Here is a 24,109-nt window from a genome sequence, read left to right as displayed (position 1 = left end):
AGCACCCCTCCCCCTTCATAGCAGGCGTCCCACCTCACCCAGCCGCTCTGCGTCTGCATATGCAAATAAACCTGTCATGTTTGTCAGGTTAATTTGCATAGTCACTCCTGATTGGCTGTGGGTGTAGCGGAGGTACGGTCAATTTACATGTTTGTCTATTGTTCTATAAGATACATTTAATGTTACTTAGAAACAGTTTTTATGAAAAGCAATGTTATTCCCAAACCCCCACTCAACAAAGTAAGACATTTAAAATCAGGTAAAGAAACATTAACAATCTTTCTCTAATTAATGGTAACAATTAAAATGCTAGATTACTTAGACAACAGTGACACATGACTGGAAGATGAAAAGAGGATTCTACATTGTAAGTATAGTAACCACAGGAGGGTTTGAAGAGCTGAGAAAAAATAAAATTTATAAGCACTTTAAGAAGCTATAACAACTATCACTTTTAAAGACCAACTAGCGCTAAACCAGCCAGGCATGCTCAGACAGCCAAGAGAAGAGGCATCACTGGACCTCAGCATAATTCGAAACCCAATGAAAATCATCACGGCAAGTCCTGGCTTAATCTATTCAATTATGTTATCCAGCTAACCTAACAAATGGCTAAAACAGCCCTCTCTTTAGTTAATAGAAGTGATGTCTTCTTCATTAACAGTGGCTTTGTAAATAAACCACCTGTTAACTCTATGTAGGTCTTACAAAAGTCACAATCTGGAATTTCAGAATCTACACAGCTGGGGATAAATAACAAGAGTTTTAACAGCCGCAATCTAAAAGTAAGTTTCTAAAGTTTCAAATTCAAAAATGGTAAAAGTGATTACATTACCTCCTTATCCCCTAATTTTCTCTTGTTCTCTACTTCCTCAGTTTGTGTAGGAGCGGGCTTGATGGCTGCATGATGACCAGGTAGCCCAGGCACCAGCACTTTTGCTTCAGAATTCATCACTGGTGTTCTCACCTGTTAACGAGAACAGCAGGGGTATGGATTATGCCTTGGTCCTTACTATATTTATCCCCAATGAGAAAATGAACAGCTTTTAAAGGTTTTTCTACTGGAAAACTTACTGACTAACTTAACATAGCTATTAAAGATAAAGTTTAAATGAATATTGGCAAATAAGTATTTAAATTATAACTTGAAGCCATAGTTTTAAAGCATTCAAAACTATATAAGATTAAGAGCCAGGAAAAACAAAATCTACAGATTAAACAAGGACACACTGACTTAAGAATGTTAAAGAGTAAAGCTGTACATCTTACGACCACCGCCAGTAATTGATCTTTGCCAGAAATGCTCAGACAGCCAAGAGAAAGGTGTCATCTCTGAAATTCAGCCAGAAGCGAAACCACATGGATGTCATCATAGCATGTCTTGGCTTTCCTTTTCTCATTAAACTGGCCAAACAATACCTACATGTAGATGTCACATTATATTCAAAATAAAGCATCAATAATGAGCTTAGCTCTCATTTATGTTCTTAAGTTCCAGCCCCGTCATGGTTTTAGGTCTTATTCCACCCTGATATATAACATTCCTCTCAACAAAGTTATACTCCTTTAAGTATTGGGTTAAAAAAAATAATTGATTGGTAATTTGATTTTGATATTTATTCAATGGTCATGCATGGGGGCAGAAAGAGCTAAATGCAAGATCTTCAACTTCTAGTCATCTATTTACTTATTTCATTCAACAAATCAAGAGAATAGAAATGAAGTTTTATAATATTGATATCAAAACCTAATCCCACAAAATTTATTAAAATTATAAAGAGGATATTAAAGAATCCAAATATAATATTACGTAACAATTCAATTCACCCAAATCTTTTTTTCTCATCTTCTAGTATGTAAAGCGCTTACCTTTGTTATAGCTGTTTCTACTTTTGGAGCCCAGCAGTTTGATATATCTCTTATTAAACACATATGAGGTTCTTTGGAATTTAAAGCCTGTAAATATAATTTTAAGGGAGGGGACAGTATGTCAAACAAAGTAATTGGGAATAAGAAAACCAAATGCCTACTTGTACATTTTCATGAAAATACAGAAAAGTATGAAAGACTTCCACACAAAACTGTGAGCATCTCATCGACTGATCACTGTCAAATTAATAGCACTGAGGAAAATGGGTCAACGGAAGATACAAGGCATTATGTTTACTTTTTTCAGTTAGGAACTGCTTGAATTTTTCACATATATCAACAGAGATTTTACGTGACAGACTTTTAAAAAAACGTAAGTTCATCACCCTTGTAAATAATTAATCTGTGCTAAGAATGATCCTACCCCAGATTTCCTACTGTTGGCCTTTCCATAAGTGAGGCAAAGAGAGCAGTGCTGATTAACAAAGTGCTCTGAGATTCGGCATTAAATAGGGGAAGTCAAATGCAGCAAAGTCCACATGTACCCATAAAGCTTTAAAGCTTTAGGTTACATGTAATTCTCTATGCCCATATAATCAATCTGTCTGGAAGGATAAAACAACAGGAAACAATGGCTGCATCTGGAGGGGGCCGGGGGCAACAGGGTCGACATATGGCAATAAGACTTTTATTTACAACTTAAAATTTTTCTTTTTTATTGTACCAAATCCATGTAGATATTTTTAAAGTATTTTAAAATAAACTCAACAAGAGCTTGCTTTGGCATGTAATATCCCATTCACAGTCTCTCTGAGGGTCTTACTGAATTAATGTTTTATAAATGTACTAGAGGCCCAGTGCATGAAAACTCATGCACTGGAGGGGGGTGTCCCTCAGCCCTCTCACGGTTCAGTGGCCCTCAGGGGCGGGAGGCATCCTGGCGATCAGGGGAAGGCGACACCCCCATCATACCTCTGCTGCTGCCACAGCCAACAGCATAAGCCTCGGGCAGCCCTGGGCAGCTGGGGGCGGGTAGGCTGCACCATGCACCTGCCGCTCCCACCCCCTACTGGGCTGAAAGGACTGTGGGACTTCAGCGGGGCTGAGGGGACTGGGCACTGCCATCTTTGTGGTGATGTGACGGTCAGTTTGCATATTCCCCTCTTTATCAGATAGGAAGCTCAGGAAATCACCTATTGAACATGCTCTTAGTAACTCATCAAAAGTATCCAAAGAAACTTTTGTAATAAAAAGTCAAATGATTGTACCACCCATTACATTTCCACTTAGAAAATTCAATGGATGCTATCACTAAGGGCCCTTTTATTAAGATTTATCTTTTGGGGCCCTAGCCGGTTTGGCTCAGTGGATAGTGTGTGGGCCCGTGGACCAAAGGGTCCTTGGTTCAAGTCCAGGCAACGGCATGTACCTCGGTTGCAAGCTCTATCCCTGGCCCCACTAGGACCGAGTGCCAGAGGCAACCAATCAATGTGTCTCTCATATCAATTTTTCTCTCTCCGCCCCCTCCCTTCCACTCTCTCTAAAAATCAATGGAAAAATATCCTTGGGTGAAGATTAATAAAACAAAACAAAATTAACTTTTGGGTAGTTGGGCAAATTCACCCTTTTCTGTGGACAGCAGCCATGCCCTAGCTGTTTGTTTGTGTGGTTTTTTTTGTTTTTTTCCTCAATGGATAGAGCATTGGCCTGTGGAATGAAGGGTCTCAGGTTTGATTCTAGTCAAGGGCACATGCCTGGGTTGTGAGCTCGATCTCCAGCAGGGGGCATGTAGGAGGCAGCAGATTGGTGATTCTCTCCCATCACTGATGTTTCTCTCTCCCCCTTCCTCTCTGAAATCAATAAAATAAATAGCCACTACAAATGTGTGGCTACCAAGCACTTTAAACGTGGATAGACCAAACTGATATGCTTGTAAGTGTAAGAGACACCAGATTTCAAAGCCACAGCACACCAAACAGAGGAGGAGCAAACTTCAAACATCTCTAATGTTTTATGACTAAGCATTAAAATATTTTAGATATGCTCATTTAAGAAAAGTACAGAGTTTACACAAATGAAAATAAACCACCCAGTGAAAGGTTCTTTTTAAGTATTCCAATAAGCAGACCAATGTATCATTTAAAAATCATTGTTTTCCATAGACATGTTGTTACTGCTTTACTCCAGAGTAGCATCTACGTACCACTCGCTCAATGGTGGGCTGAAACCAATTGCCATATACAAGCAACAAGGAATTTTTGTCTGAGCAAAAACCTGCCGCTAGAATAGGGATGGGTTTTGGTGTTGATTTCTTGCCTTTCCCAGGTGTCACTATCTGAATTGTGCAGTTTGAAGTAAAAGGCTTTTTGCAGTATCTAGAAGTAAAAACAATAAATTAGAATATTTGCAATAACATCTCATATTATCTTTGAAGTTGACATGAAATGTGACCCTCCTCTAGCCTTCACACACCAGGGTCCCAAGCACCTGTCAGGACTTCATCTATCCCCAGCCCTACCCAACACTCAAGACCTCACCACCAAATACTTCCTTCAGCCCCATCTGCCCTTCTATCCCACTTGTCAACCCCCACAAGAGGCCCAAGCTCCCACAGGCTCTATCATCACCCTGAGCTTCAGTCCCAAATGGCTCTGGACAAACCCTAATCAGCCCCAACTCTAATTACTCCCAACTATTAAAAGCCTCACCAGGATTTCAGCAACGTAGTTCCAGGAACAAAATTATCAGCAAAATATAATCAACAAAATTATATCCTCAGAGTCTTCTCTAAGAGATCTCTTCACTACTCTTCTTGCTCTACGCTAGCTCACCACAGCAGCCCTTCACAAAGTTGTAGCTGTTTGCTCTCCAACACTCTTTATGCCAGGTGCCTCGGACATGATTTAACATGCTCCTTGTTCTTTAACACTCCAAGACAACAAATAGTCCCTCCTCTCCCTCCATCACCTATAAAACCTTTGAAACTGTTGTCACGAGATACCAGGTACCGCCCCCTCCTGCCACCATCCCTAGAGGGCCCTCTGGGTCACTCTGCCACATTTCTTAAAAGATTTTAGTGGCCCCCTGTCATTCTGTCCAACACCACTCCTGAGGAATTCCTCTTAGTGGTTTCTATATTTAGCATGCAGGTCAATGCTCCTTCTGACACCGTCCTCTCAGTTCCCTAACCTTGCACTCTTTCCAATTCACCCTTCCTTGTACCCAGACTCCAAAGCAATTTCTATTTAGGATTTTTGGCCTCTGCTTTGCCCTTTACACCTCTATAGTCAATTTTCAACACATCAGACAGAATGACTCAAAACTTACATGTTTTAAAACTGTAAAACCCCACCCATACTGCTTAAAATCCTTCAATGGCTTACTTACTATAGCCCAAGGAAAAATGCCCAAGTCCTCACCATGGCCCACTACTTCTGGGCCCTCAATGATACAGTCCATGTACACATGACTATGTAAATTAAGGCATCAAGTTATTAACAATTACCTCTAGAGAGTATAATTCAATGGAGGGAGACTTGGATTATAATTGTCCCTGCATCCTGAATGTTTTAAAATAAGTGTATACTGCTTTCACAAATAGTTTATATTTAAACAAATTACTATACTAGGATTATAAAAGGAAATAATAACTGACAATAAAAAGTTGAAACTATTGCCGAAACCGGTTTGGCTCAGTGGATAGGTCTGTGGACTGAAAGGTCCCAGGTTTGATTCCGGTCAATGGCATGTACATTGGTTGCAGGCACATCCCCGGTAGGGGGTGTGCAGGAGGCAGCTGGTCGATGTTTCTCTTTCATCGATGTTTCTAGCTCTCTATCACCCTCCCTTCCTCTCTGTAAAAAAATCAATAAAATATATTTTTTAAAAAAGTTGAAACTATTTTAAAGTTTAACATTAATTATGCACATGATTGATTTCCAACCATGTTTATAGTGTATGGCAGAGGTTGGCAAACATTCTGTAAAGAACCAGGCAGTAAATACTAGTATTTTAGTTCTGGGAGGCCACATTTGGTCTCTATTGGAAAAGGTCTCTAGCCCATAATTTACTGACCCTTAATCTGACTACTATACAGCCTACCAGCAACACTCCCCTCTGTCCACCAAACACTAGCATCGCCATGCTTCACTGATTCACATGTGTGGTGAGGGGAAGTACTATCAGAGTTAAAAATTAAGGCTTCACCAAAAGTTCACAAGCAAAACTCTCCAACTAAAGCATTTTCTTTTAAAAGTTTATCTTTAGAACTACCAACATTTATTGGTACTAAGTGCGCATCACAGAAAGCCATTCGCCTAACCACAAACATGAAGAAATGATTCACAATGCCAAAATCTTGAGTTCTCACTGGGAATGTATATAGTCATATGGATAAAGAATTAAGGATGCTTTCAAAACAATCTAACTGAAAATATAACGCAAAGAATACTAAGGTGCAAATATAGAGAAATAACAAGCCAGGGAAGGAAAATAAATTTCTGACTTAAAAAAATTCTTACTTACCCATTTAATATGTGTTCAAAAAGATGAACTTGACCATCTCTGCAAACAACAGCTAACTTAACGGGCTAAAAGAAAAAATGAGTCATAAATAAACTTCAGTCTACCCTAATAGACAATTACTTTCACCCTACACTTACAAAACTCCAGAGAAAAAGTTAGAACAGCAAGGATGCACAGTTGTTGCATTTAAAAATAATTATTGTCTTCAAAATAACAATTCAAGTTGTTGTCAAGCTTATAAATAAAAGTTTTTAGGCCAAGAAGATAACACAGTCAAGGAGAATGCAGCTTGGAGGTTAGATGAGTGCAAAAGCGGACAACAGGAAACTGGTAGCCCCTCGTGTAATAGGCCGGATTGCTGAAAGTGCCACTGTACCTGGTCCCTTCCTCTAAGGAGAGCTGACCAGTGGCCTAATTGTTACTTCAAACCATCTAAGAAGATTTTTGTCATATTTCATTCTTCCTCCCCCTTTCCCTATTTCATTAAATCATCAAAACCCCAATTGTAAAAATATTTGTGAAATCAGAAAACAAATCCTCAAAAATTGAGCCATTTACCTCTTCTTTGTTTTCTGACAAAGTCAAGTCAATATAGATAGGTTCATCTGTAACTGTGAAAGACATCACTGCATTCTTCTGTTTGTTTTCTGACCGGACCTGCCTAGATAACAAAACTGATGATTAGGTAGTAAAACAATTTTTTTTTTAAAGGCAAACACCAAAAAGGAGTCACAGCATTAGATCCCCAATAGTTTTTCATCTTTTGAAAACTAATAAGGTAACTAAAGATCAAAGGAAGAGAAGCACTTGTATCACTACTGTACAACATGATTGCCTGGGAAAAGAGAAAGCATTAATGCATTTCTGGCAGATTTAAACAACGGATAACATTCTCTATTCTTTTCCATTAACCTATCTGTCTATCTTGATTGATGCCAATGCCACGTTGTCTTCATTACTGTAGCATGACAAGTCTTGAAATCAGATGAGTCCTCCAACATTTTTCTTCTTTTTCAAATTTGTTTTGGCTATGTCCTTTGCATTTCCATTTGAATTTTAAAATCACATTGTCAATTTCTACTTGAGTCTGCTGGGATTTTGACTAGGTTTGCACTGAATCTATAAGTTAATCTAAGAATAACATCATAGCAATACTGAGAGAGTCCAGTAGTGTGTGCGCGTGTACAAATGATCCTCATTATTTGTTCATTTCTTATTTGAGAATTCACCTACTTGCTAAAATTTATTTGTAAACCTCAAACTCAATATTTGTGGAGCTTTCATGGTCTTTAACAGTTATGCGTACTGGCAGTGAAAAAATGAGTTGCTCACCACTCACGAGGTTAAACAAGGCTATGCTCTGCCTTCTTATTTCAGTTCAGTATCACTAAATCAGTGCTCATTAAATTGATACAATTTAATTGATACAAGAAAATTAAGAGAGTTGATTTGACAAATTCTAAGTTTTTCAAACAAGATTCATTCTAACCTGGACATTCACACTAGACATGTTCAAAATTACTGCCATCAGACCACTACTTACAGAAGAAACTGCTATCTTAGCCCAACGATAGGAGATAGTACTATCTCCTTATATAATATAAAAGAGTTTTTTAAATTTTCACTCAGCAGCAAAAAGCCTTCAAATGTTATTTCCTTACATAAATGAGTCTTTCAATGGTAATTATCAGGGAATTTTAGGCTCACTCATCTATCAAAAACCAAAGTTTTCATAGATGGCCTTATTGGGCAGCCTTTCAATATAGGTTTTTTACATTTATTCCTGTTACTAGGAAGCTCATAGGATCTTAACACAACAGAAATCACTTTTTCTTTTACAGAAGAAATTTTGTAGCCGAGACCCCTAGGTCTAGGGGTAAAACATTTAAGTCTGAAGCACCTTTGTAATATCAGAAGTCTTTGGTGGCAGATTTTAGCTTTTTGGCATTACTAATTTCTTATAGAAGTATTAAACCCTCAAGAACGAAAAGAAATCACGTCAATAGGTACTCCGCAAACATCAGACACAGAATAGAAAACCAATGTAATCTGCCCGGCCGGTGTTGCTCAGTGGTTGAGCATTGAGCCAGGAAACAAGAGGTCACAATTCAATTCCTAGTCAGGGCACGTGCCCCAGTTGGTGTTTCTCTCTCATCAATGTTTCTATCTATCCCTCTCCCATCCTTTCTGTCTAAAAAATCAATAAAAACATATTTTTAAACAAAGAAAAGAAAACCAATGTAATCTGACCGAAACATAATTAGAAACCACAGCTTAGCTGATGGTTTGAAAATAAACAGAGTGGCCTCATGAACCTTTCCTCACACAACTTTAAGGAATACATAATTTAATGAGCCCACTTATATCAGAATATTACTCGATATAAATAGTAACTTTAGATGGCCAAGAGAACTCAAGTAACTGATTACTAGAATGAAAAACTACTTCTATATTTTAAATCTCTATTTATTTTGTCCATGAACAGCCAATTGGAAAAAAAATTAACTTCATCATCAGATGATGCCATAAAATCCAATAAATTTCACATATTTCTTAAATTTGAAAACTTTTTGATGGCACTTTAATACAAAATTAATTTTTACTTTTAAAAGTAGTTTCAAAAACATAGCCAAGTAGTTTAATGTCCTCAGTAAATCATCCATAAGTAAACATTACTGTACTAACCCAGTAGTCATCTATTTCAACAAACTAAGATTTTCTTGAAAATTTTTAAAGGTTATTTTTAAATTGCCCACTCATAAAAATATTGAGCCTACTACACCTCTAAAGAATGGAGGAAGTTTTATTATACAGTGCTCTTAAAGTTTTTTGATATAGGTCAGTTTAAGGCAGGCTCAATTCTTCATTATAAGTCAATATAAATCTAACATTAACTACAATAAAACAAGTCTCATATTCACCATTTATATTAATCACATAAGCTGTGATGGATTCTTTCAAGGCAAAGTTACCTCCCAAAGCCAAAAGATTACGTACCAGACATTAAGTAACCGGTCATGTACTGCTCCAGATAAAAAATAAAGACCTGAAATTCCATCAAATGGCTGGCTCTCATTAGGAGGTCTGATAGTAGTGAACATAAGTGATGAAACTGGCGTTGCATGTCCCGTGAAGTGCTAAAAAAAAGTTACATCATGTTTATGAGAGGATATAAAACAGTAAAAAAGAGTCCATATGTATCATAAGACATATCTGAAATCAGAGCTCCAAACTAAAGTTAACAAATTTAATTCTAAGAACTAAGGTTACTTGTGCTATATTATCACTTCTTTAAAAAAGTCCAACGGAAAATAATAAAAATTAAGATGTTCCTTTTAACTCCCATGAAGTACTCCACTACCTGTGGTTCTGCCATTTTTGAGTTAAAGATCGACTAAATTCTATCAATTTTTAAAGGGCTGATAAGGTGCTCAGACACAGCCAAGGAATTGTAGGTCTTCATTTTACTCTCAGTGAGTCGAAACCACAATTTTAAGGCATCATCACAGCACCACAAGTTCAGTAACCCCTGAGAACACTCAAATCTAATACTAATCTTCAGTTAAATACTTTAAGTGGACCAAATGCTGAATGCAAGCTAGAAATCAAAACCACTAAGTCACTGCATAGTAGAGTAAAAGATTTTTAATTATAATTCCACTCATTTGGTCTATTCCTTTTTCCAATGCATGTGAAGTGGAAATGAATAACCTATTTAATATTTAACACCAACAGCCCTAGCCAGTTTTGCTCAGTGGATAGAGCTTCAGCCTGCGGACTGAAGGGTCCCAGGTTCGATTCCAGTCAAGGGCATGTACCTTGGTTGTGGGCACATACCCAGGAGGCAGCTGATCGATATTTCTCTCTCATCAATGTTTCTAACTCTCTATCCCTCTCCCTTCTCTCTCTGTAAAAAAAATCAATAAAATATATATTTTTTAAAAATAATAATAATATTTAACACCAACGAACCAGATTTGGAGGCTAACTTTTGTCTACTAATTCTACTATTTGATATGTTTAAAAATAAAGAATGTGTGTTTGTTTTTTAATGATTTTATGTAGAGAGAAAGGGAGAGGGAGAGATAGGCCCATCAATGATGAGAGAAAATCACTGATTGGGTGCCTCCTAAACTCCCCCTTCCCCCTACTGGGGATTGAGCCAGCAACCCAGTATGTGCCCTGACCTGGAATCAAACTCGGGATCTCTTGGTCCATGGGACAATGCTCAATCCACTGAGCCACACCAGCCAGGCAAGAATCTCTATTCTTAAAATAATATACTATGGCCCATAACCTCTGATTTCTCCATACTTAGTTTAGATTACAATTATGCTTATAACTAATTTGATTCACTCACTCTGTAGAGTTCTTTGGTCTCCAAAACCCATAGTTTGATTGTTCGACCAGCTGAAAGCAACATCGTTCCATCTGGGCTGATACACAGGGAACTAACGCTGCTATTGTCACCTTTCCATTTGCTGTATGGTGAAGAGAAACAAAAATATCTCAATACAGAGGAAACTTTATTCAGAGCAAAAACTAACAAAAGACAAATCAGACATTAAAAATACCAACTAAGGTTCAATGCCAAATTGCATTCCCTAAAAGCTTGTGTCAGGAAACTAACCTTGAACATATCACTAAGGTAAAGCCTCTCTGATAAGATTGGTTTTTAAAAGGTATCAGGAAATGGTTAAGAGATGTAAGAATGTAAAAAGGGTAGTTGAATACCCTCTGATCCATGAGGTGGATTTTGTTAATGCCAGGAAATTACCATGCTGGCTGGACCTCTGCCAAGTCCATTCTATCCCCCGACTCCGTCCCCAATGGTTCCTACATGCTCTGGAGAGCTGGCTTTTAAAAATATGTATTTTTATTGATTTCAGAGAGGAAGGGAGAGATAGAAACACCAATGATGAGAGAGAATCATTGATCGGCTGTCCCACGCCTCCCCCCTCCATGCCTCCTATTGGGGATTGAGCCCGCACCCTTGGGCATGTGCCCTGACAAGCAAGTGAACCGTGACCTCCTGGTTCATATGTTAACACTCAACCACAGAGCCACACCGGCTGGGCTGGAGAGCTCACTTTTAATTTACCTAATAATACAAATGATTCCTCAACCAAAAAGGTTATTTCATCCCAAATCCACATAGATGAGCCCCATCTGATAGGGTAAAATAAATTAGTTGTAGATGATTCCTTTTTAATACTTCAAATACAATTAGTAACATTAGTCTTTGCAGTTTGCTGCACACATTAATACTGTCATAGGCAGCAGGGAGCTTAGCTATTCACTTACAAATCAAGAAATAACAGTAGCAAACTTATGACCAAAAGAGGTTAACTCTAAAGTGAAAGACAATGTATTGCTCTACCAATCACATTGGAATGTCAAATTACTCATTTGAAAAAACTTAAGACTCCTACCTTATACTATATGCACATAAGACTTACTAAAAATAAGTACTGAAAAATATATAGAACCAACTTTATAATCCTGGGGTTAGAACAGGTTTTCCAAAGCAATTATAAACCAGAAATCATAGAGGGAAAAAAATGACCTGATTTATATCTGTACCACAAAATAAGTGATAACATAAAAGCAAAAGGCTAGGAGAAAATATCAAATATATATATTAGCCCCACCGGCGTGGCTCAGTGGTTGAGTGTCAACCTATGAACCAGGAAGTTATGGTTCAACTCCCCGTCAGGGCATATGCCCGGGTTGCGGGTTCGATCCCCAGTGTGGGGCATGCAGGAGGCTGCAGATGAATGATTCTCTCTCACCATTTATGTTTCTATCTTTCTCTCCCTTGCCCTTCCTCTGAAATTAATAGAAATATATTTTTTAAAAAAAGAAAATGCCAGCACAGAGCTAATATCACCACCACTTTCTCCATCCGTTCCCCATTAAGAGCTTTGCAAACCAAAGTGTAACCCTCCTATATTAGCATTACCTGAGAATCTGTTAGAATTACCTATTTCCAAGCCCCAAACTAGACCTACGAAATCAGGTCTAGTTTGCACAAGTACTGTATATGCACAGTAGAGCTTGAAAAGCACTAGATCAGAAGACTCCACTCTGGGAAATGTGATTGGTTCCAGAGGAATGACCCACACACTGAAATCTGAAGGCTGCCCAATCATTCTACAAATGAAGCCCAACAACTGAGCCACAGAACACACACAGTCCTTCCAGTAAAGTTTTTAATGTTTCATTTTCAAAAGCAACAGCCAGCCGAAGACCTGCACTCATTTAAAAATACCTTTAACATTAAAGACAGAGATCGAAATCAAACAAGAGACAAGAGACAAAAGAAATAAAACTTTAAATCCTATAACTCATTTCTTTAGAGTTAGAATATAGTAAGTGCATAAAGGAGCATGATGCAACAAAAAATATTCAGAGAACAAAAAATAGTTCCTGTAAGTTAAAAAATATGGTAAATTTTAAAATTCAATAAAAGATTTGGAAGATAAAATTGAAAAAATTCACCAGCTAACAGAAGAGAAAGACAAAAGAGAAAAAATAAGAGAGAGAAAGAAACACAAATCTTAAAGCAGTAGCCCAGGAGATATAAAATCTAAACAACAGAGAGTTCAAGAGAATGATTGAAAAAAATAACAACAACAACAACAAAAAAACCACAGAGGGGACGAATAAAGTATAAGAAAATTGAATACAGATTTCCAGGCTATATGGTCCCTCAAATTCCAATATAATTCAATGATTAACGAAAAAAAAACTCAGGATATTTTAGAGTACTAAGGATAATTAACACTGAAAGCTATAAAACCAATGAACCAATGCTCAAAATCCTGAGGGAAAATTATTTCCAACTTAAAATTACTTATCCTCAAACTATGAATCAACTGTGAAGCTAGAATAATGACTCTCGTGAGCCAGCAAAATTTCAATAAATTTACCATCCATGAACCCTTTCTTAGTAAGCTTCACCATAAGGAGCAAAAAGACCGAATAGCCACAGCAATCCTGAGAAAGAAGAACAAGTTGGAGGGAATACAATACCAGATATCAAGCTATTCTACAAAGCCACAGTTCTCAAAACTGCCTGGTACTGGCACAAGAACAGACATATAAACCAATGGAACAGAACCAGAAATCGACCCAAACCACTATGCTCAATTAATATTTGACAAAGGAGGCAAGAGCATACAATGGAGTCAAGACGGTCTCTTCAATAAATGGTGCTGGGAAATTTGGTCAGATACAAGTAAAAAAATGAAACTAGATTACCAACTTACACCATACACAAAAACAAACTCAAAATGGCTAAAGGACTTAAATGTAAGACAGGAAACCATAAAAATCCTACAAGACTCCAAAGGCAGCAAAATAGCAGACATATATCGTAGCAGTATCTTTACCGACATAGCTCCTAGGGCAATGGAGACTAAGGAGAAAATAAACAAATGGGACTACATCAAAATAAAAAGCTTCTGCACAGCAAAAGAAACCATCAACAAAACAACAAGAAAGCCCGCTGCATGGGAGAACATATTCGCCAATGATATTTCCGATAAGGGTTTAATCTCCAAAATTTACAGAGAACTCATACAACTTAACAAAAGGAAGATAAACGATCCAATCAAAAAATGGGCAAAGGATCTAAATAAATAGACACTTTCAAAAGAGGACATACAGAAGGCCCAGAGGCATATGAAAACATGCTCAAAGTCACTAATCATCCGACAGATACAAATCAAAACAACAATGAGATACCATCTTACACCTGTCAGAATGGCTATCATCAACAAATCAACAAACAACAAGTTCTGGCAAGGATGTAAAGTAAAAGGAACCCTGGTGCACTGCTGGTGGGAATGCAGACTGGTGCAGCCACTGTGGAACAGTATGGAGTTTCCTCAAAAAGTTAAAAATGAAACTCCCATTTGACCTAGTAATCCCACTTCTAGGACTATATCCAAGAAACCAGAAACACCAATCAGAAAGGATATATGCACCCCTATGTTCATAGCAGCACAATTTACAATAGCAAAGATTTGGAAACAACCTAAGTGCCCATCAGCAGATGAGTGGATTACAAGACTGTGGTACATCTACACAATGGAATACTACGCCACTATAAAAAAGAAGGAACTTTTACCATTTGCAACAGCATGGATGGAACTGGAGAGCACCATGCTAAGTGAAATAAGCCAGTCGGAGAAGACAAATATCACACGATCTCACTCATATGTGGGATATAATGATCAACATAATTTGATGAACAAAAATAGATCCAGAGACAAATGGCAGGGGAGGTGTGTGTATGTGTGTGTGTGTGTGGGGGGGGGGGGGGGGGGGGGGTTAGAGAGCAACCCAAGGACTTATATGCATACTGTATGCATACCTATTAGCATAGCCAATGGACTGACACTGGGGCGGTGGGGGCTTGCCTAGGGTGGGAATGGCTGAGGGGGGTCAATCGGGGGAAAAGGAAACATATGTAAAACTTTAGACAATTAATTTTAAAAAATGAATAAACTTGGTTTTATGAAAAAGAAAAAAAAAGAGCAAACCCACAATGAAACATGGAATTTAGGAAATAGAGGCTACTTTTCAAGATGATGGAAAAAGGAAATCCCAGGACAACTGTTCAGCAGACCCTCCAAGGCAGAAGTCTTCCAAAAAATAAGCATAATTGGAGGAAAGCCTCCAATAAATAATAAAACTAATGTGTCTAAAAATAACTGAGAATTATACTACTACAGAAGTGAGAATGAAATGACAGGTATATACAAACCTAAGCAAATGCACAGTAAGTCCCTCAAACCAGCTTCTTCCAATATATTCTAGACACCGGTGACAGATTCCTTTTTTCCAGAGCATTATTTTGGTTACTTTATTACACACCAGTAGGGGGTGTGCAGGAGGCAGTGGTCAATGATTCTCTCATGGATGTTTTTCTCTCTCTCTCTCCCTACCTCTCTGAAATCAATAAAAATATTTTTTTTTAAGTTCCTTGAGAAGAGTTTATAGCCTTATTAGTGTCAACATTCCCCACTATGCCCGATATCAAATTTTACTTATAGCAAGAATACAATCTTGGGGGAAAATTAAAAAAACCAGTCTTCATATGTCAAATTCTAATATATTTCCAAGTCACTCCTCCAATACTACAGAACCATCAATGTTACTCACCACTTTACTTTGCACGTCTGTGTATTCCATTCCACAATATGTTTATCATCTGAACAACTATACAAACAGCCATTGTCTTGATGCCACTGTATGCAATTGACTTTGTTGTCATGTCCACCGCTCTGTAGATTTAAAAAAAGAGATATTAAAGGAAAAAAATCTCATATGCACCCTGAAATCATCACTAAACAGTTAACTAAAACATTAGGCTTAGGTTACACTAAAAACACCTACATCTATCCGTTTCCAGCATCAAAAATGAGATAAATCACCCATAACTTCATCAAATGTTAACCTTCCCTTCTCTGCTGGGAAAACATACTTCTACATGCTAAGTTAAAGGATCCTAATCCTAACTGCCACTGCTTTTAACAGGTATGCCAACATAAAGCATGGTACGTACTTCATATACAGTGGCAAAAAAATTGTGACACTTGAGTGAACTAGTAAGTCCAATCCCAAGAGTTTAAAGTCAACATTTTAGGTAAAAATCATGGCCAGTCAAAACTATCATTGAAAATCCTTTTTAAAAGGTGCCAAAACTCTCTCAATAAAGAAATCACTGTTCTTTTCAGGCAAACACTAAATGTTCCCTTGGGTCTTAGATATCATATTAATGATACTTTAAACATTCTAAACATGGCAAGATGCTCGCTTACTCAGAGATACAAAATTTTTTTTAAAAATTTCATCACTTATCAAATTAGCTGTTTTCTGGTTAGTGTTATTGCTGTTTTAATGTGAATATTCAATGGAGGCAATAATGCTATTGGTACCATCCTTCCATTGCTGATGTAAGTACAAATCAGGAAAACTCTTCCAGCAAGTATTTTTATACTACATATAAAATGCCTTAATATTCAAAACCTTTGACTCATTAATTGCAGGTTAGTAATTCTGGGAATTCATGTAAGAAAAAAAAAATTAGAACAGTACCAAATAAATATCAGAAACCACCTAAATGGTAATAGTTAAATCACCAAGGGACTATCCAATTTAATGGTATTTTAGGCAGTCATTAAAAATGTTTATAAGTAATTCTTGACAAATAGGAAAATTGTTTATGTTGTAATGGAATGGAAAACATCAGGATACAAAATAGATGAACAGACAACCCAAATGTACTTTTTAAACATATGCATAAGGCCAAGAAATAGATAAACTATCAAACGGGATCTTAAACTAAAAACAGATTTAGGTATAAAATTTTTCACTTTTCAACATTATGTAGTTCAAAAGTATCCATAGGTAAGATGTTACTTAAAAAAGAAAACATTTACTCATAGCTACAGAAAGCATTCCTATATAGTGAACACCAAAACATACTGCAATAAATCTTGTCTGAAACAAAGTATGTCAGAAGTTACTATCTTGCAGAGGTAAACCCTCACTTCTCTGCTCTGCAATGCCAGGGCTGGCTTCTACAAACCATATTTCTGCTTTGCCAGCTGGATGGCCAGGAGGCTCCACCAATAAGGGGTGCTAAGGGAGACAAGTCTGGAGGGACCAGGGACTTATTCCTTCCTATCTCCCAGTTTGCATCATCCCACTGCTTCTTCAACCCAGCAGTGGCAATCTTTCAGTATTGGCTGAATGCAATTTTTCCAGCACTTGGAGAACCAGTTTCATCACCTCCCTTCAGACACCAGCAGTCAGCTGGAGCCCCCCCTCTGGAGCCCGGGCCCATGGGGCCAACTCCTGCTCAAGAGACAGCACCACATGAAGAGCCACACTTGCTCAACGGTCTGAGTTTCAGCAATAATTCCAACCATCTCCTTCGTTCTCTGACCGAGAGATGGCCTTCTTCCTGCAGTTGTTATCTGTGATACTTAGAATTCTTTTCGCCCTTTCTTATATTCAATCTAGTCAACATTTTTTCATATCCTGATCTATAATAAGAACAATGTTCCCTATCATAGCTATGATCAAATATTATGTTCAGAATTTTAAATGTGCAAGGGGCAGAAAAATGCACCCAAAGTGCACCTGTAGCTCCTACTGCATATCCTAAACAGTTTTTATTTAACAAATCTTTAATATACCAGTTTCCCTGCCATATCTTTTATAGCACATACACACATACTTACTACTAATTTACTGTGTAATTCTCCTTTTACTGTACTGTATAATAAAACACTACCAACTGCTGTACCAAGAGCCAACAAGTCAATCTGGTTACTTGTTTCTATAGGTTCCGATTTCCTTTTTTTCCTCTGCGGACTTTCCTAAAAATAAGAGAAAAAAAATGTTTAGTTTGTATTTAGAACACTGAAACATCATTAATGCATAAATGCAAATGCCCAATAGCCCACAAAGGAAATGTAATACCCACTAAGTGACATTACTTTAAGAAAAAAAAGTGGAGGTAGGATTCCCACTTTCTCACTACTTAGAAAAAAAAAAAATCAATCCAACAGAAGAAAAGCTCATAATTCTCGTCCCCCTATCTCCTACTTCCTTGGAAGGAAAGTGTCAAATAGAACAACCTGGTATGCTCTGGATATTCTCTTAACAAGTCCAATGCTCCAATCCCAAGCAAAGAGATGACAGACCCATACCTACTAGTAAGCAGCCAACCATCACCCCTTCCACCTCATCTTTTCTTTCACATTCTAGCTTTGTTTTTAGGAAAACGGGCACAAATGTTTTAATGCTTATAAAATGCATTTACTTCAATTTGAGTGAAAAAAATTGCTAACTAAAGAGCAGCACAGAGCTAGTCTAAAAGTTCCACATTGTCTTGATTCCAATGACAGAAGAAGCAGAAGTTTAAATCTAGTGTCAAAGGGACAAGACTTGGATTTATTTCAAAAATGATAGTAACAGCTGTCTGTCCATCAAAAGACAACCAATGATCCCAACTTCAGAGTACTATATCAGTTTATAATGCTGAAAAATTATAATTTCCAAAATTATCTTCCATATTTGCAATTTTTTTTAAATAAAGCTTCCCAGCCTATATTTTAGCATAAAAAAGCTGAGAAATCTGTTCTTTTAGTGTAAAACGGACCAATACCCAAAGGGATCTTTTCCCAGTAGTGCACGATCTTTGCTCTACAGCACAAAAAAGCAGTCCAGGATACATAAAAATCTGCTCAACCCAATACCCACCAATGAAAACTATGTTACCATGCCCTAACCGGTTTGGCTCAGTGAATAGAGCACTGGCCTGCAGACTGAAGGGTCCCAGGTTCAATTCCAGTCAAGGGCATGAACCTTGGTTGCAGGCACATACCCAGGAGGGGGTGTGCAGGAGGCAGCAGGTCAATGTTTCTCTCTCATCAATGTTTCTCTCTATCCTTCTCCCTTCCTCTCTGTAAAAAAATCAATAAAATATATTAAAAAAAAAAAAAAGAAAACTATGTTACCAGTGCATAAAGAATATCAATGAATAGATTTATAAAGCATTTTCCATGTTTTTCTTTGTTATTTTATAGAGATGGTACATTTGAAGAACTTGATCCACTGGACATACTGATCAACAATAAAAAAGATTCAACTAAAAATAGGTTAACGTTCTACACACAGAAAAAATAACGCATTTTGCAAGTTCTGAAAAATGTATCCACGTTCATAGACCCAAAAGAGATGTTACAATTAAAAGCCAAAATATAAATCAATCTGATAATCTCAAGAGTAACATTTAATTTGCTTGAAGCTTTGAAACTTTAGCACAAGGTTTGTCCTAGATCCCAGCTTCAGTTAAATGAATTTCTAAAGCCACATCTGAATGACCCCAGAAAGCAAACGTGGTTTCTGCATATGATTATGAACACAAACCCCTATTTCAGGTGAGGATAATCGGGGAAAGTATACCCATCTATTACTACCTCATCAGGAAACTCTAAAAAATTCTAGAAATTATTTCTTCTGCTTTTGGTTTTCACAAATCAAAGTAGAATTATCTACACTAAGATTTCTAACCTGTACAACACAGGCTGGCCCAAATATATACAGTATGTTTTTCTGTGGATTTGCATTTAAAAGCACAGAAATTTTAGAAATTAAACATTAACATATTCAAAGCCCTAGTTTCCCTATCAGCAAAATGTGTTTTTGGGAGAAGCAAGCAGAGTGAACAAGTGTTAGTAGTATCCAATTTTGAGGATTAATGATCTAAACCTAAATATAATCTAATTAATTGATCTCAAAGAATTACTGACTCATGTATGGAAGATCTTTTTAAAAATAACTTCTCATTCAGCAGGATGAACATGTCCAAACATGTAAAACATCAACCAGTTAAGAAGTTTCAATAACCAATGTGCATTTTAGTGAACTCTAATATTTAAAGTACTACCTCATTACTAAATATTTCTGAAACCAAAGTTTAGTACACCTGATGATAACAGGTTATGACAGGCCTTTGTTGGCGTTTTCTTTCTGAACCTGTTATTCCTGTGATTAAAAACGGCTACCAAGAGAAGAATAAAATCAACAACATCTAGCTGGCATTCAAAAACTTCCCCAATTTGCCTCCAACTCACATTCACCTTTTTCAGCTTATTTTCAATTCCATCCTTACATTAACTCCCTAATCACAAATAAACTTTCCCATTTTGCCTGCCCTTGGAGGGGCATTTTCCTACTCATCTCAATGATCATTTGGTTTAAAAAAAAAATCTATCCATGCTTCAAGATCTACCTCAAATATCGTTTCTCCACAAAAACGTCTTCTTTTTCTTAAGGCCCAAGTGATACTATGTTTTGCACTTCAGATGCAGTGTATCTGAATTGTCTTTATTCTAGTCATACTGTTTTGTTCCCTCTAACCTGCCTAGCACAATGTCACGTGCACATACATTGTACATGTAAATGTATAAAGTAATGGAAAGGGTAGGCTAAAAATCTGGTTCCTATATGTTTATGTGATTGGAAATTCTGAGTTCCTGAAGATACCAGGAGTGAAGACCAAAAGGATATGATTTTTTTTAGGCTAGAATCTTTCTCAATATGAAGGTGCAAGTGAGCTAAGCAATCAATACCAACACTAGTCTGAAGACAGATGATCAGAATTTGATCCAGAAGGCAATAAGACTGAGTGAGATACTGAATGGCACATGTACATAATTTATAAAAGCAAGACACAGTACAGATGTGGAGAAAAAAGCATATCCAGGTAATGAGAAGTCTGAATTTGATCAATTAAGCAATGACATTTTAAACTAAATCCCAGAAGAAAAGCATTTACATGGAGAGCCAGTGCATACTCTTAAGAATATGTGTATATATAAGTGAAAGAAGTTTCACCAAAAAATGTATCCTTTACCATGCAAACTATACTCGTCTTATACAATGACAACTCCCTAGATCTATTTCACAATCCACTAATGCATCAAAACCTATTTTTGAAAAATACTGACCTCTAGACACTGAAAATTATGCCAAAGTTTCAAGTTTCTTTCTGCAATTAGTCTTCTATGCCATTTCTTGGCCTTAGTCACTTACTCTGGCAAATGTTTCATGGATAGCAATGAGCAAAATGTGTGCATTTTATATGTAATTACATATAGTATTTATATAAAAAACAATTACTAGTACATTCTAATACAAAGGAAAGTCTATTTCTGCCAGTGAGATCTTATCTGCAAAGTTTACCTTCTTTTGACATTTAAATACTGGAGAGACATTAAGATAGAGCATTGTACAAGAACCCAACTGGATTGTGCTACATCTATAAGGGAAAGGAGTGGGGATGCTCAGCTCAGATTTTTCCCAGAAGCATCCTTTATACTATGTTTGCCCTGTCCAATGTCTGAAATGCCATGTGCTTCATTCAGCAAGCCCTAAGCAGTGACAGCAAAACAGCATAAATGCATTTACTGGGGTAGCCAACAGTAAACAAGGTCTACTTCTCCATGCTCTATAGCAGTTAGAGCAGGAAAAGGAGAAAAGTTTGAAAGATTTAAGGGGGGAATGAAAGAGCAAGTCAGTTCCTAGATGGCTTAACCACTTCCTGTGTGACTTTGACATACAATGTAACATCTCAGTCTTAGTTTACACACCTAAACCCAAGGAGCTCAAATAGCATCCATCCATAGTCTATCAATATCTCCCTGTACTTTTCTTGTCATCATTCAAGGTCCTCTTCGCCCAAGCTCCATCAACCAAATGGAAATGCTCAGCTATGTAATATGTACAAAAATCCTTTAAAAACTACTGTGGCATAAATGCAAAGTATTATAATTATTCTGTGGCTGAGAACAGGAAGCAGCAGTCTAAATTTCCTACACATTTATGAACTGCTTTACTCCTGTTACCTAAAGAAAAACGACATCACCCCATTTTCTCTCCATTGATAACACCACCAAACTTTGTTCTTGGGTGGTGAACTGCCAATCACTGAAACATAGAGGGTATTCTTACAAGCTCATTTTCATTGAGGAGTGGAGCAGCAAATGATAAATGAGTCCATATGGATCACTCGTTGACTCATTCAATAATAACAACTAATATTGAGCACGCACTACATGCCAGACCATGCTACACCAGTCATAGTATCTCAACTCCAGGGGCCACAACTACTTTATTGGTTATTAAGGATTTGGTGAAGTCATTTAAACTTTCTTAGTTCTGATTCTTAGTTTTAAAAAATGTAGTAACTTCAGGGCATTTTATAGAGTTGTGTGGCTAAAATAAGAGAATATAGGCAAAAGGATATGAAACCTATAAAAAACTTTTTAATGTAACCCCTCGGCCCCAAAAATTAAAGTGACTTGCCTAATGTGACAAAACCAAGTTTGAGCTGAGTCCCGATTATGAAACCAAATCCAAATACTTTTCTATTGTATTAGAGTGCTATATTTAATTCAAAACTATGACTTTTAACAGGAAATTTAAGACTAGATGTTTTATTTCTGAAGCATCCAATGTGATGTCTACAGAAAACCAGAATGAGCAAAAATTCTTTTACCAGCCTAATAGTAACTATTTGTTGCAGATAATGGAGAACTGAGCTCAATTTTTTGCTTTCTGCAAGTTGCTTAATTTTCCAGAGCCCGTTTCTTCCCAAACAAGTCAAAAGGTTAGTCTTTACCTTGCAGAACTAACCATACAAATATACTAGTAACAAAACTTGTAGCACTTACACCAAGAACTATTCTAAATGCTTTACACATTAAATGTGTTAACCTTCACAAACACTCTATGAGGTGGGTACTATTATCTTCATTTTACAAATAGGGAACTAGAGGCAAAATTACTACTACGACGCTAAGCCTGGATTCAAAGACAGGCAGTCTCGCTTAATCGCAGTTCCCACGTGCGTGAGAGTTAGAGCAGATGCAGTCGTGATTCAACAGGGAATGGCATCTTACCTGAGATGGATCCCTAACAGAGAAAAGCCTTCCCAAAGTCGGCAGTGTCCCATCTAAGACAAACTTCACCTGGACTCACATTTAGGTTCAACTACTTCACTTTACCTCCATATCCTAATACAGACTTCAGACTTGGGGGGAAAGGATGCACTCAAAGGGAAGTCGAGCCACTGTTAAAAGTAAAAAGCAAGAAGCTTCAAACGGCTGAGGATGGAAAGGAGCCTGGGAGAATCAAGAGGGAGGTCCCACGTCTTGGACGTGGAAGACAAACACGTGGTGAGCCGGCACCCAAGGGTGGGGTGCACGGAAGCAAGCAAACAGACTTGTTGATTCCAACCGCCCAGGGCAAATCCGATGAGAGGGTAAAGAGTGCGTCGGTGAGTGGCGTAGCCCCGAAGTGGGGCTCTGTCAAAAGCCTGGGCTCGGAAGATCGCAGTCTGTTAAGCGAGGCCGGGCAGCCGGAGGGGCCAGGGCCTCGGCGAACATGGCGGCCCTGGAGACAGCGGGGAGAGGGCGAAGACCGCATGGAGCCCGCCGGTTGGACGCTGGTCCGCTGCCCGTCGGATCAGACCGGGCACTCAGTCGCTGCCCTCTGGACAGCCCGCCGGGGACTGGCGACGCGGGGCCCACTCCGCGCCGCCGCCACACTCACTGCCTCCACGCCCCGGGCTCCCGAGGGCCCCGCGAGACGCGGGGCTACGGGCCGTGGGGCTGGGGGGCAGCCGAGCCGAGCCCGGGCGGACGCCCAACCCCCGCCGTCCCGCTCGCTTTACCTTGGCCTGCAACCGCGTTGGCGCCCATGCCAGGCAGGTGCAGGTACCGCTGAGGTGCGCGGAAGGCACGTACTCTTGATGTAGCCGGTTGTTGGCTGTCTCCCACACTCGAAGGTGACCATCGGCAGACGCCAAAGCGAAGAAGGCCTGACTATGCGGGGAGAAGGCGCAGGGGACCGCCGCGGAAGACAGGGAGTCGGCTACTCGGCCGCCACCCGCCGCCATTGCTGCTCGGCTCCGCGGCAGCCACGTGTTCGCTGGCGCGCATGCGCACCGGAGCGGGGCGGGGCCTGAGGGAGGAAGTGGGGCGGAGGAAGTGGGGGCGGAGGGAGCCCGGGGAGTGGCTCTTGGCGACGCCAGAGAACGTGGGGCGGGCCCGACCTGCGGACAGTGGCCCGCTGGGCCCAATGCTAACTTGTACTAGGTAGAGTGGACGCGTGGAGTAACTGGACCGTG

The 24,109-nt window shown here is 38.5% G+C and overlaps 1 protein-coding gene across 1 annotated transcript in view; it reads right to left on the bottom strand.

The window, feature by feature from the left end:
- The window catches only part of WDR43 (WD repeat domain 43), a 38,085-nt gene extending 14,180 nt beyond the window's left edge, over nt 1-23,905 (bottom strand). The window contains exons 1-10 of the mRNA XM_079791529.1: nt 23,654-23,905; nt 17,652-17,789; nt 15,565-15,686; nt 10,754-10,874; nt 9,391-9,530; nt 6,952-7,054; nt 6,394-6,458; nt 4,073-4,244; nt 1,870-1,956; nt 836-967 (exon numbers count right to left, since the gene is read on the bottom strand). Of these exons, the coding sequence (XP_079647655.1) occupies nt 836-967; nt 1,870-1,956; nt 4,073-4,244; nt 6,394-6,458; nt 6,952-7,054; nt 9,391-9,530; nt 10,754-10,874; nt 15,565-15,686; nt 17,652-17,789; nt 23,654-23,878 (1,305 nt within the window). The 5' untranslated portion in view covers nt 23,879-23,905. The remainder of the gene's footprint in view (nt 1-835; nt 968-1,869; nt 1,957-4,072; nt 4,245-6,393; nt 6,459-6,951; nt 7,055-9,390; nt 9,531-10,753; nt 10,875-15,564; nt 15,687-17,651; nt 17,790-23,653) is intronic.
- Nucleotides 23,906-24,109: the final 204 nt, after the last annotated feature.

This window comes from Cnephaeus nilssonii, assembly GCF_951640355.1.
Source record: "Cnephaeus nilssonii genome assembly, chromosome: 15".
Lineage (NCBI taxonomy): Eukaryota > Metazoa > Chordata > Mammalia > Chiroptera > Vespertilionidae > Cnephaeus > Cnephaeus nilssonii.
Note: the sequence above shows the minus strand (reverse complement) of the source record. Positions and strands in the feature narration are given on the sequence as shown.